Source organism: Diadema antillarum, unplaced genomic scaffold, assembly GCF_040938485.1.
Source record: "Diadema antillarum isolate AM-2024a unplaced genomic scaffold, OU_Dant_1.0 seq00001857_RagTag, whole genome shotgun sequence".
NCBI classification, from domain to species: Eukaryota; Metazoa; Echinodermata; class Echinoidea; order Diadematoida; family Diadematidae; genus Diadema; species Diadema antillarum.
The window spans coordinates 427038-442554 of record NW_027272529.1 but is presented as its reverse complement, the minus strand read 5'-3'; the positions used below and the strand labels follow the sequence as shown (position 1 = coordinate 442554).

Sequence of the window (15517 nt, the reverse complement as noted above, 5' to 3'; positions counted from 1 at the left end):
TCTATGTTATGTCGAAGAGCATACAATTCTAATTAGGGAAATTGAAAGTTCATTTGATGAAAATCGGTATTGAAATGTCTGAGATATACAAAAAAAAATGATAAAAACAAGACATCCTAATAAAAGTCGTGGCCTGTCGCATTTTATTAGGATCGCTTTTTGGGTATCTCAGCCATTTCAAAACCAATTTTCATCAAATAAACTGTGAATTCCTCTAAGAATTGCATGATCTTTCATATCAATTCATAGGAGGTTTCTCATTTTCTCACAAACACACACACACACACACACACACACACACACAAACACACACACGCACAAAGTTAGAAACCTGCAGCCCTATCTAAACCATATAACTGTACTATCCCTGACGTTAACGCAGTAATTCTGCCCACTTATTAGTATACTTTGTACTTCTTTGGCGTGCATTGCAGTTCATGCATATACATTTTTTTTTTTCATGTATCATAGATTTATGTTTTTTCTGTACACAATATTTGATTGATAGAATGACGGACATGCGAGAGCTAGCGAACCAACTGCAAATATTCTAACAGTGTTACAAATCACATAGGTCTACGAGGCAACGACTTTATAGCAACGGAGAAAATTAGAAGCGCATATCTGGGTAGATTTATTGCAAGCATTAACCAAGATGCATTGACAGGCTTTTCGAGTTCCTGTCCACCGGAACAGTCTCATAGAATTGCAAATACTTTAAAAGCGCTTGTGTTCTGCTTAATGATCTGCAGGTATCCAGAGTAATATATTCAAGAGAGAGAGAAAGATATTCACGAGATCTCTCGTTTTCCCCGGAATGCAGGAGTAAGTGGGTGGCGTACGCGCTAGAAGGCAAAATGCATGAAAGACAAAACAAAAAAACAGCGGAATCCCATTACACCCCTGGGGACTAATGCAAGCAGCGAGATCTCTCATGTTCGTTTGCTTTCTCGTTTCCATTATCCACACTGTACCGCAACATTAGTGACTGAAAATAAACTGCGGATTGCTAAAAAAAAAATGATAATGAAATAATGCATTTCATTCTTGGGTTCCCACAGAAAACATTCAATAAAATCGTGACACCATGATAAAACGTAAAGAAGAAAGCAATTGGGGAATACAACAGGAGATAATTTCCTCAAAATGTTGTCTATGAATAGAATATACCTTCATCTTCTCTCCAAAGGCAGAAATCTATACTCTTTAATGGATTCTCTCGAAATAAATGGCCTGAATAATTATGATATATAATAAGATATCTACGATTGAAATATTACACGTTGTGGGGGGTAATCCACTCTGCTATACAATGTGTCTTGAAATAGATTTAATATTTTCTTTTATAGTTGGGGAATAGACCCAAATCTTACTTATAATGAAATGTATTTTTCTCGTCAAACTACAGTATTATTTACATGTAATCTGACATGAAATTTTATCTTTCAAGAGAGCTTTATTTTACATGAATTCGTGTGTATTCCATGAAATCGTCACCAATTCACTGTAATTACTCGATATTACAGATTAGAAAGGATGGATTTTCCTACTGATTAGACAAGATCTGTTCTACAATAAATATAAAATGTTATTTTCTCTCTTTCTCCTCACACGTAATCATTTACTTCAAGTCCCACAGTCAGTGTCATCTGAGAATATATCAAATATTCTATTTCATGTTCTTTTTCTTCTTCGTGTATCTTCCATCGTAGATCCATGTACGGCGATCTAGGTCATGTATTACCATTGTAGATAATGCATACCCTCTGATTAAAGGGGCATTCCAGACGATTTTCATAATAATGTAGTACATAAATAGACAGCTACATATATAGATTTGTGGACTTTGTTGTGGTCCTTGAGAAGAGAAACCAATGAAACATCTTAAACAAATTACAGTGAACGGTGTCAATGACGTAGGAGCCTCACATATTTCAAAAATGTAGCAGTGTAATTCCATTACAATACCACGTGCTTAACATGTTCGCCTGTGTGGAATCTATGCATACCTCTTCATTTGTTCTGCTTCCTTGGACCCAACTCGTGCATTCTTATGGTGAGGCTGCCGTGTCATCATCCTTGTTCATTGCAATTTGTTATAAATCTTGAAAACATTCTTATTCCTCATCCAAATCACTATAAGTTCTGAAACTCTGTACTCAGTATGACTAATTTATAGTTGTTTAAATGTAAATGTCTGAAAATCATCCAGAGGTCTCCTTTAGTATCTTCTTCCTGCCCTCTTCTCCTTAGACCCGTATGTGAAGATTTACGTCATGTACCGCAATCAGCGTCTGGCTAAGAAGAAAACGCGTCTGAAGAAGCGCACACTGAACCCGGTGTTCAACGAGTCTTTCCTCTTCGACGTACCGATGGAGGGACTGGAGCATCTCAAGATCGAATTCCAGGTACCATGACAACCAGATTGTCTCAGACGCATTACTGTCTTTGAGCGCATTAGCAAACTATCAATAACTCGTTAATATTCATGGAGGTTTTTCGCGTCAGCGTCCAGTAATGAGCGAATAGCGCACCCTTTTGCACCTCCCCTATCATGGAGCTGAAATTTGTTTTGCCAACATCCATTTTCTCAAATCCACTTAAATCTACTTGAAGGCAAGTCGTGAAAGATTTTCTAGGTATAGACACGAATAACCTTTTAGAAATGAAGCGTGCACCAAATCTGAATAAAATGGGTAACATGCAAGTATAAACACACAATGGGAGCTACAAAGGTTACAACGTGATTCTCGCGCACGTGTTCTCAGCTGACGATGGCTCGCTCTCTTTACCATGTTATTACTTAGTGAATAAGGCGGTAGGAGGTAAGCAAAGACGTCAGTAATCTTAAGAAACTATACAGTACTTGAACGATGAAATGCCAACATGTAATGCAGACATGTTTGCTAATTATCATAATATGTATATAAATAGACCCTGTATTATATAATTCATAAATTCTTCATACATATTGAAAATATCTAATGATCGAGGCTTCATAAAAATCAATGAATGAAAACTGAAAAAAAAAATCAATTTTCATGCCTTATCTGACTTAGGCTTAAAAGTTTGCTGTTGTTTTTTTACTACATCCGCTCATAATATAAAAGGAAGTGATTTCGTTCCTTTTACATGAAAAAAAAAAAACTTTCAGTTACATTAGACAATTCATCTCATCAAAATTCTTTATCTTATTCTATTTACATGAAGTACTGTACTGAAATTAAGCCATTGGCAATTAATCCTCAGTTGTGGTGTCTCAGACTGGACTCATATATCGCAAAACCTTGTTATAAATAGTTAGGCCTACTTTCAATTGATCCATGAGCTGTTCATGTGAATCCACAAAAAAAGTATGTGAAATAGGCTGCTTCATTCTGTGGGTGTAAAAGAGTAATGTTTAACACTTCACGATGCCGCTAGGTGCAATTAGGCTCCGAACTTGTTTTCGCAAAGAACCATCCATTGCAGTTTTGTTTTGTTTTGTTTTGTTTTGTGTTGGACGTTTGTTTATTTTTTTATTCAGTCAATAGCCTACCGGCAATCGTGAGTGAGTGAACGTCTTTGTGAAGGTGAATGCATGATGTGTGTGTATCTGTGTGTGTGTGTGTGTGTGTGTGTGTGTGTGTGACTTTATGTTGTGTTCGTTGCCAAGAAATCTGGGGCTTTCATAAGTTGAGAACAGGAGATGTTCCTCAGCAATTAGAATGCTCTCCAACCGACAAAGCGACATCTAATGAATGCCAACTGGGTCACACTCAGTTTTTATCAGAGGATTAAAAAAATACTGCAAAGCAGGTGAAAGGACTTCCAAATTGCTCAGAAGAAGCAGTTATAGATCGACTCTTATCATTCATAGCTGAAAGACGCCCGCAAAGTCCTGGGAGATAAGCACTCACTATGCCACTTTGTTAAGCGCGAAATCTGTTTGAAAAGCGTGCATTCATCGCACCGTGTGACATTTTGATGTCGGCATTAAAACAGGTGCAACCGATCGAGGCGAACTATCGATCCTTCACATTCCTATCACATGTACATGACTACCTCAGAGCTAGGAAAGGGCAATCTTACTGCATGCATTATCACCCGAGGATGCCATTGAAACACCTATCGCAACACACAAGCACGCACAAACAACACACACGCACTCATTCACACGCATACACGCATACACGCACACACATACAAACACAAACATCTTGATTTTTTTTTCTTTTCGCATTGTTACCGTTTTTTTAAAGTGTAGTCAGGTTCCGTCTGAAACTTTCCTATCATTGGAAACGATGCAATTCCCTTTTTCAAACTTGATACGAGCCTCGCCCGGAGACATGAAATCGAACTCGGCGGTAGAATTGGGGTCCATTCCATCTCATAGTACAAAATGGTTGTAAGATATCAAAATTGCACTTTCTAGGGACCATTCGCCCGCCAGTTTCGCAGTTGTTGTCATGGTAACATGATGATTTTAAAGTATTTTTGGAATTGTTTTCAAATGCATATATGTAACTATTCATTTATTTATTTAGGTGAGTCCGATGGTTGTTATGATTGGAAGAACAGGCTTGGGATATATGCATATTTATTTCTTTTTAAAAATTCTTGATGGTTTATGTTTTCTTCATTTTCAGTAACAAAAGATTACAAGTTTGCAGGGAACTCTTATTCTATGCAACATAACATTTAGGGAAATCGTGGTATTGCATACCACCGCCGGCGCCACGTTTTCAGAAGTTGGGGGGGGGGGGGGGGGGACGGGGGATGTAGGGGGTGGCCACTTCCGGGTTTCATCAGCTAACAAGCAAAAAAAGAAAAAAAAAAACCTTCGGCGCAACTTATGGTGCCACTTCCGGGTTTCTTCAGGTGACAAGAAAAACAAAGGCCTCACCGCGCTCACACTTCAAGGTTTCATTCTATCTCTAGTTCCACTTCCGGGGTTAAAAAAAAAAGTGAGGGGACCCAAAGTGTTGACACCCTATGTATTCCTATGTATGGTGCAAAAAAAAAAAGTGGCGGGGGGGGGGATCCCCAGGTTCTTCCGGCCATGCATACTGTGGTCGTAGGAAAGAGAGGGAGAGAAACAAAAAAAAACAAAAAAACAGAAGTTGACATCATAAGACATGTAAGAAGAACTTGACCTGGATGGGGTCAAAGAAAGAATGAAGGAGAGAAAATTATTCTTGTACATTTGCGTGACAACACTATATGTATTCCAGAGGGAATAGCGACAAATAACTGTGCGATGATACCTTCCTGTTTACATTTTTGTGTGCTGATGAGTGTTGCGTTGTGTGATACTGATGGAATCCCTGAACGAGTGAAGTCGTCCCACTTTTCACGAAGTGACGGAAGCCGCACGGTTTTCGTGCGGCTTACCGTCACTTCGTGAAAAGTGGGACGAAGTATTAAAATACAAGAATGTTTGCATGTGTGATAGAGCAAGGCAGTGTATATTCTAAATGCTCATATCTTTGGTGCAAGGTCAGTGCCTGTGTGGCTGTGATAGTGTACCATAATTTGGTTTGGTTTGGTTATGTTTCTGCATTTTTTCAACATTTCAGTGCGAAATCACATCATTGATGATTAAATTCGTTCGTTCGTCCGTTCGTTCGTTTGTTTGCTCGTTCATTCGTGTGTTTGTGTTTTTGTGTGTTTGTTTGTTCGTTCATTCGTTCGTATTTATTCTGCTTTCTAATCAAATGGAAATAGATTACACGGTTGTGAAAAAACAAACATACCCAAATGACACAAGAGCAGTACAAAAATGCAATCTATACAACATGCTTCACATAATCATTCTCAAACATTCCCTACTGACAACAGTCATTCTAGAACATTACTTGAAGAAATCATTCTTAAACATTACTGCCAACAAAACAAAATGTAAACAGAACTTGCAAATTTGTTACCAACGATGAATAATCAATATCAAATAAAAGGAAATTTCGGAAATGGAAATTACCTCAGACCTCGCATCGTAAGCCTATGCTTGAAATGGTGGTGGCCTGGGAATGAGCTATTGAAGAGAGGGGAAACGAGCACACAAAGTGGAAAATATTGTGCCATTAAACATGGCTGGTGCATGTTGGAATTTTTTTATGCTCTCTCTAACAAAAGTTGTCCATTTATCATCTGTATAAGGAGACAAACATACATGTCTGAAATTAAAGGGTGTGTACAGTTCTGGTCGAGGTGAGGATTTAGCTTTTAACGTTTTGTGAGATATTCAGAAACCACTCTATGAGATGTCAAAGAGCACGCAATTCTAAGGGGTATCTAAAGTTTATTTGATGAAAATCGGTCTTGAAGTGGCCAAGATATCCAAAAACAAGGTGAAACAAAGAGCTCCTAATAAAGTTGTGGCATGTAGTCTGTTTTTTTCTATCACTCTTTTGGATATCTCCGCCATTTGAAAACCAATTTTTATCAAATAAACATTGAATCCTTCTTAAAATTACATGCTCTTTCATATTTCATAAGAGGTTTCTCATTATCTCACTTAGGAATGTAAAAAACATGAATCCCCACCTCAACCAGTACTGTACAGCCCCTTTAATATCGCTCTTCCATGATAGGTGACCACAATTTGAAAATCTCATCGCAGGACATTTGTGTTGTCTGGGTAAAGATTTCGAAAACAGAAACTTTTTAGACGGGTATTAAATGAGAGTTGAGTTGATCGGGTAAAGTGTTCTTTATTGCCTGATTTTGATTCAATTTTCAGAAACATGGTGCGCAATTAACAAAAAGTTTACTGTGTCACCAGTGGTCACTGTGTTTGTTACACACTGTTTCTGCATACACAAAATGTCGTATTCCATGCGATCACAAATACTTTGACTGCTTCAAGACGATTATACGGAAACCGACGATAAAATTACATTGAATCAAATGAAGTATCTCTGTTCTCGAGGAGCATCGGAAAACAAACATGGGATTTCCCGAGCTCACGAGCTCACAGTATGAAATGCCTTATTGGAGAGCATAAGCATTGCAGGTGTTCTTTTGCAGGCTTTCAACTCACAACCTTTTCTTCTGTTTTGTTTCTTGTTCGCTCAGGTGCTTGATCACGACCGGGTGACGAAGAACGAGATCATCGGCCGCCTGGTAATCGGACGCGATGAGGAGGGAGAAGCCGAATCGCAACACTGGAAGGATATCATGCAAAACCCACGCAAGCAGATCGCAGAGTGGCACAAACTCACCGAATAGACGGATCTTGGGTATCGGTGGGCGGGGCAGATCGGGAAGGGGGTTGGAGGGGCGGATCGGGAAGGGGCGGGGTGGGCCTAGGGTGAAGCTGAATGGGGCAGGGCACCTGGGGTAGGGGAGGGGTAGGGCGGGGCTAGGCGGGATGAGGGGCGGAACTGGAGTAGGATGGTTTTAGGTAGGGTAGGTAGATTTCATAACAATCGTTTAGTAACTGTTGTTAAAAGAAGAAAAAAAAAGACTGATTACGAGAATACTAGTTCAGATGGGTTGCACACTAATGATGTTCGCTGTAATAATTATGATACAAATAAAATGGGAAAAATTATTATGATACAATGACAGAAAGCAATGTATATGACACGTAGGGTGGTGTAATTATGAATGGATAAAAAAAATGCAGAATGAGAATCACAGACACTGGAAGTCTACTTAGGGACATTGCTGTTATGAAATCACTGTTATATATCATATCTTTTGAAATAAATATTATATATCAGTTAACATTTTTTGGACAAAGGGGAGACGAATATTATCATTAATAACAAAAAAGATGATAAATAGATCTCTTTAGATGGCATTAAAAGTTTTCAGTTTGGAAAATCTCAAACAGACGAGGAATTAGCAAAATCAAATCTTTGCTATCACTCCTTTCTGTCAGTGGTTGATGGAGGGATATTGTAGGCATTTACACACTACATTAATTTTTTCATGACAGAAGTAATTGATTTTTAATCAATGTTGATCATCAGTGTCATATATTATTATTGTTATTATTATTGTTATTATCATTTTTCTTATTATCTTCATTGTTAACATTGAATTCTCTATACACTTTATTTTCCTTATTCTTATTTTCTTTACTTTTATCACTCACAACGATAATTGCCCTGTAGTTTCTCTTTTATTAGAAAGAGGTTTGACGGGTTTGGTTTCTTTTTAAATTACAATTCACCACTGTTTCGTTGACTCTGTTTCGTTGACTGGTAATCTGTCCATCAAAATAATATTAGTCATCGGGGGAAAAATGTTCTGATTTACCGAATATCGTCAGAGAAAACATTTAGATCTTGGATGACTAATGTCGAAGAAAGCTTCAATTCAGGGTAATGTTCATTTCATTTTTCCTATCATCTATTTGGCAGTTTTGAAAAAGGGTAACTACAATACAGGCAAAACATAAAGTGTGACAATATGCAATTTCAATCCTTTAATACTAAGCTTGATTGATTGATTGATTGACAAGATATAAAGAATAATCTAGAGATGTTGAATGATTCTTTTGATTTGATGGCGATACATAAGTTCGCAGTAAATGCATCATTATTCAGCTGTGGAATAATTGTCGATGATTAGGAAGATTGTGTCTCAGAAAAGAGTTTCTACAAAACGTTTACATCACTCGGCACTGGAATACAATATTCGGGTTAAAGCCATTTCTACAAAACGTTTACATCACTCGGCACTGGAATACAATATTCGGGTTAAAGCCATTTTAAATGTGTGCATTTTAGGTTGCGTCATACCTTATATGAATATAGTCGATTTCTGAAAAAAAAAGGATGCTTGGTTTTGTCCGAAAGTCGAGAGCAGCACCCATTGGTTATTCGTGACAATGTTTGTATAGAACCCGATGCCGACGGGGACTAATCATGTACCGCTTTCCGTTGATACCGCTGCGGTGGATTTTTGTTTTGAAGATTTTCCCATTATTCCAGAAATGAGTACATTCCAGAATTGTGTGGTTTAACAGGGATTCAAATTAAATTTGAGTGCTGACATAGGGTGTTTACAGCTCTTAGAACAAGAATTAAATCGTAACGCAACAGAAAACAAAAACGATAATTATGCCTTGCCATTTTGACCATCAAATTTCACTATCCTGGAGAATTTCTTTGTTCGTATACTCATAGTTTTTCACTAACTGAGTCAAACTGATTGTCAACAAGTTTGTAGAGAATGTATTTTACCATGTGTTAATACGCGGCTGCCCACACTGGTTACCAAACATCTTTAGTAAAAACAACCACCATACAACATTCTCCAACATAGATTTATGGGTGTATGGATCGACGCCATTTCTTTTTTCTTTCGTCGTTGCAGAGTTACCGAACTGAAATTGAGTAAACATGTGCGGATGGAAGTAAAAACTCTAGATGTGATTGTCTGGTTGTGGGTTCTAGGATTTTACTTGGAACATTATTCCACACATTGCCGTATTGCATGAGCTTCAGTGATGCTTTTCTGAAAAGCATTATGAATATTTAAATAAACTGTTTAGAAAAAGACACAATTGGACAAATTATGTCGTTTGCACCTCCTACGGCATCACATTTGTCAGTTAGTTTAGATACGAGACATTTTTCATTTACATATGTCATGTCAAATCTTATCATGATGAATGGGAAAACTGCAAACAGAGCAATTCTTTTTCGTATCAGCATGTTGAATACTGACAATCATTTCATTACTAAATTTCAAATATCGTTAAATGACTTGGATATTCATTTATCATGGCAATTTGTTGGTAAAAACACGGAAAGTGCCAATGTTTGGATGTATTATCCTTCCAACTCGTGCCCACGAGAAAGCAAATTCAGTAAAGATTTGTTCGACATTTCCGAGTCTCTGTTTTGTCGCGTTGCGTAGTCTATAAATTCCAGACATACCAAGGAAGTGTGAGTGAAAGTATTTGATAGTCTGTAGCGCCATTGGCGATCAAGCACTCATAGCGCAGGGAGAAAGACAATTTATTTTTGTAAATTTTCGAGTAATAACTTATCGTGCTGATCTAGTCGTGTGTTAAATCCAGCTGTCAAGATATTGCAGACAAAGATATACAGAATACATCTAGAAAATGCAAAAGTAAATAAGCTCTTTGTAAATCCACAGAAGGATGATGTTTGAAGCTTCAGGATGGGCTGATGGTAATAGGAACCAATGTGTACCATGAAGGGTATTAATTCTAAATATGCGTATGATAAGAAGCGTTGATAACTAAATGACATTTTTCTCAGCTTCGTAAGCATGTAGATATTTAACATGTGCATACACGCATTTGTACACGCTTGTAAAAGTGCAACGCTATAGAATGTTTTGGCATTGTAACGTGTGCTTAGCGAGTCTACCAAAAGATTGAAATGATATGAAATGAACGCTGTCTGTATATAATGAAAGATACAATAATATGTTTTTGTGACGTCATGTGGATCACCCCTTTGTAGTATAATGCCCACAATAGTCGATATAAGAGTTCATGTAGTCCTGTGACAAAAATAAAAACAAGATATTTTATGATCATAGTTAAGACTGACGTTTCCAGAGGTCCTCATTTGTGAAGTGTTTCTATTGCTGAAGTATTCTAATATGTAATGTATTTAAGCACAGTGATTTTATAGAAAGAAGCACGAACCTTACTCCAGGGGCGGATCCAGAAATTCCGTAAAGGGGAGGCGCCTTTGAAAAATTAAAGGGGCGCACGCACCCCCTACATCTTTTCTTTTTATTTCTTTTGTTTTAACCAAAAATAAGGAGGGCGCGCGCGCCCGGTGCGCCCCCCCCCCCCCCCCCCCTCTGAATCCGCCAGTTACTCGTAGCTATATGCCTAATTAGAACATAAAGTGACGGGAGTATGAATAACTCGAACGGAAAATGTAGACTGCGGGTGTGCATGTGTGCGTGCGGACATGAGAGCGTGTGTGTGTGCGATGTGTGTGTGGTTGTATGTTTGTGTGTGTAGAGAGATAGAAGGAGGGAGCTTGTGTGTGCAGACGAAAGGTTACAAGATGAAATAAGGGAACTACACAGAGTACATTTTTTTTTTTGTACAGATGTTCATATCATAGAATAGATCGTCTGATAAGAAAATACATGTACGCACTTTTTATGGGGGGGGGGGGGGGCGATTGTCCACGAGTACAGTGCAAACATAATCAATGAAAAAAACAATATTGTGGGTTTTTTCGTTCGCATGCATGTGTGTGTGACCGTGCATAACATTATACATGCTTTATTTTATTGTGAAATGAAATTTCAGGGGGAAACAGCAAGATTGTAATAACAAAGTGATAGTTCATGCAAAATGATACATGCTCACGTAAAAAAACAACAACACACAAACACACATATACACATTAAAAAAAAAAACCTTTAGGAGGGGAATATAACAAGATGCTCTACTAATATCGTAGATTATTATCATCGTTATTGCATGAGGGTTAAATATTTTGTTCGGACATAATATTGAAGCGATCTTAGTTTGCTCGACGGAATCCTAACCCCCTCCCCTGCAATAACAGAGTTTGTCCATTCGGATTTTATGAGATCGCTATCTACCATCATTTCCTTTTTATGTTTACTCTCCATTGATAGCATGCATCAAGTGTGGCAGGGAGACACTGACAACAATGTTCCCACTCAGGGTTAATATTTCGTGTATTGGTAAAGTATATTTTTGGACACCTCCCGAGAAGGTTTGTTACAGAAAGAGTACACCGGTCATCTATGCCGGTATGAGCAACTAAACTGATAATATAGTACGTTATATGTCATGTATAACGCATTGTTTATGTGTGAAAAAGTTGTGAAAACTACAAACAAGCAATCAAACAAGCAAAAACACACGCACATACACACACGGCGACACGTACTCATAATTCTACACGCTAAGCTGGTATCTCACTGAGCGGCGAACGTTTGCGAACGTAGCGAATTTGAGATTCGCCAACTTTTCTGACGAATGTTTGCGAAAAATCAAAGTTCGCTTCTGCCATTAGCGACAGTTAGCGACTTTTAGCGATGCTTAGCGACAATTAGCAACACTTCAGCGAATGTTTGCAAAAGTGTTTGCGAAACACAGGTGGCGACTAGTAGCGAATGTTAGCAAATGTTAGCGACAATTTTGCAAATGTTAGCGACAACTTTGCAAATGTTAGCGACAGTTTTGCAAATATTAGCAACTGTTTGCAAATCCTTTGCGACAATTTTGCGAATGTTCTTGGACCTAGAAAAGTACCAGGCGATTATGTATAGTCAGACCCATAAAACGAAAGTAAGACCTTCCACTGAATTCAGATCTCTTGTGACAACCGTTCAAGATGGATTTCCAGTATATGGAAATAAATTTCTGCCAAGAAGAGGCTCAAGGTGTTGCTATCCTTGAAGAGCTGCTTTGTCAGGCTTCTGCTACAGCTATTGTGCAGCATAAGAGAAATAAAATAAAGAAAAACGAGAAAGGAAGAAGAAAAGAAAGACTGTTTGGGTCAGAGAGTGGTTGTTGCAGAGGACAGACTTGCAGCAATTGACATGATGGAGATGTCAAGAGCTTCAAGAACTTTCTTAAAGTGGACACTTGTCTGTTTCAGAAGCTTTTATATAGGAACCAGTATGGTTACTTGTTCGCTAGCAGTGGCGAATCAAATAAATATGTTAGCGACACCGTATTACGACCGTTTGCGAATTCTTACAAGTGTTTTGCGAATGTTTGCAACTGTTAGCGAAAATACAAATTCGCAAAGGTTCGCAAAGAAATTTTGAACATGTTCACAATTTCTTTGCGACAAGAAAAACTGTTTGCGACAAGAAAAACTGTTTGCGACAATAAAAACCGTTTGCGAACTTTCTTGCGACTGTTAACGAACCTTTTGCAACCCTTAACGAACCCTGGCGAAATCCCAAATTCGCTACATTCGCAAACGTTCGCCGCTCAGTGAGATACCCCCTTAAGCGGATAATTTTGTTACTAAATCTACAGTTAGAAGCACTATTGTTTTACGAGAAAAAAAAATGTTAAGTGGAATTGCTAATTAATTTGTCGCCACGTTGATTACTCTCTACACTTCAGCCACATATACTTTCATGTATTTTATCTTTTGCTTTAGAATAAGCTTGTAGCTTTAAGGACAGTTCCTATTGGATTCTAAAACAAGATTGATAACTGATGTTCTGAAAGTTGAAACATTTTATTTGCTTGTCACACATCGCCAGATTTCGCACAAGCCTACAAAACTCAATAGCGCCACTTACGAGGAAGTTTGATTACTAAAATGTCACGTAAGAGTTCGTAAACTTCTGCTCTGCCCTATCCCCTATTTGCTTTCTTTGGTCGATCTCCAGTGAACCGTAATGAAAAACAAAAAAAAAGTTGTCTTCCTCTCTCTCTACCCCACCCCCCCCCCCTCTCTCTCTCTCTCTCTCCTCTCTCTCCTTCTGTTCATATACTAGTGTCCTTGTATATGTTCTTGGGTAGAACAGGATTCCTTAGCCCTGTAAAGCCCAAATTTTCATTTGCCACTCTTTAGCCCTTTATCTGATTTCAACCAAATTTGGTGACTTTTCCTCAAATCTTATTGCGAACATTTTGATGTATAATTTTTCTATATTTGAGGTCGCTGGTTGCCATGGCAACCATAAACTGACAACCATGTCGGTCAGATTTTGCATCTTTTTTCTGTTCCCATTTCATTTAACAGCATTACAGTGTATGAAATGGGGGTTTCTTGGCTGAAATTTGTTGAAGGAGCAAAATTTGAAGTAATTATGGTCCTGGAAATTTTTTGTTATTATTTCCTTTGTTTTTATGTGACAAAGGCGTAAAACAATAGAGATAATAGAGATAATTGAAAACAATAGGCCTAAAGATTGCCCTTCTATTTTGTGTTATTTTGATTCCTTCACCCAAGTTATGCCTCTGATATCATTAGTTTATCATATTATTAATTGGCAATCTCAAACTTCTACTATTATGCAAATATGAAATGTCATAACTACATGTACCCATCCCAAACATTTCTTCTCAGGTCTCATAATGTACTACTTTATGTGGATATGGATAGCGCCCCCATGTGGTGACCTTGAGAAATTCCAACCATAACAAATAATAAGATTCCACTTGCTTATCATTTGTGGCAAATATGAAAATGATTGGTGTATAATAAGACATATATAATGAGGATAAAAATTATACAGAAAAATCATGTTTTCAGCATATTTCTTTATATTTTGGTAAATAGCGCCCTCCATGGGTGACCTCCAGAAAACTCAAATGTACGGTCATGTAGAGTATGAATTACACTACCCATGTGCCAAATATGACGATGTTACATCAAATAATAAAAAAGTTATATGGTTGCACAATGTGCCCCCCAAACAACAGCAACAATAATAACGAGGCTATAACTCTTCAGCGGAACCATTCTAAGAAGCGTTTTATCCCGCTTTAAGAAGTATCTCGATTGTTGTTATGACACTCAATGGAGATTATTCAGCCTTGCCGATTCGCTCGAACAGTTTGTTTGACTTATTTCAGACAATAGGAGCTTTTTTAGCGACTTGATCTCAAAAGATTTTACAGGGTTTGTCCCTCTCTGAAGGATGCACTGTATATCTGACAAACAATAATGTGTTATTTCTCTTGCGCATAAAAAAACGTAGCATCATTTCACCAAACATGTCAATAAAACCTTGACTGGTTGACAAGAATCAGCCAGTGTAGAGAATGTTATGATACCTAGTGGGGGGGGGGGGGGGGGGAAGAATACCGAAGAATTAGACAAAAATTCACCATGATTGTATTCATGAACGCATCATGTCGTATTAAGGACCAACCGGACAGCAAACTGTATCTGCTCAGTCTGTCATTAAAACGTTCAGGGAGACTATACGAGCTATTAAAGCTCTATGACAGGAAAACAATCAATGACTAAATCTGTGCATGAATTCCAAAGTGGTTTAGTGTGGATGATTGTTACCACCTTGAAAATAGGGAGGTTCACATTCCTAATTAATCATATTCATTTCCCTTATCATTCCCCGACACCTCCCCCCCCCCCCCCCCCCCATCAATCCGCCTACGCAACAGTCATCATAGTAACACCCGTCATAAAGAACTGTCCCACGTAACGGGGGAAAACTGAACACCAATATTGTTGAATTTACAAGGAGACGCGCCATAATAATTCATCCTGTATAGCAATCATATACATTCATGAACGATATCATTTGAATATTACATTACATGAATTCGTGAGAATTATGGAAGAGGAATGCTGAAAGCGAGAAAGACAGATGAATAGACAGATTGATAAGCAGTTATTTAGACAGACGGACAGACAAATAAATGGATTGATATACATACAGATATACAAACAGACAGACAAAAAGACCTGTAAACACTGCTTGCCAGCCAGATAGATAGACATATGGATAGATTATGAGAATAACAATAATTGATGTGTATAGATGATAATAATAGCTGGATAATGTAGACAGTAGCAATTGCTATAGTTAGATGAATAAATATTATATAGACAGA

The 15517-nt window shown here is 37.9% G+C and overlaps 1 protein-coding gene across 1 annotated transcript in view; it reads left to right on the top strand.

The window, feature by feature from the left end:
* Positions 1–7221, top strand: part of LOC139712787 (synaptotagmin-4-like) — a 77985-nt gene extending 70764 nt beyond the window's left edge. Inside the window, exons 7-8 of the mRNA XM_071624578.1 lie at positions 2254–2408; positions 7057–7221. Coding sequence (XP_071480679.1) covers positions 2254–2408; positions 7057–7209 — 308 coding nt within the window. The 3' untranslated portion in view covers positions 7210–7221. The remainder of the gene's footprint in view (positions 1–2253; positions 2409–7056) is intronic.
* Positions 7222–15517: the final 8296 nt, after the last annotated feature.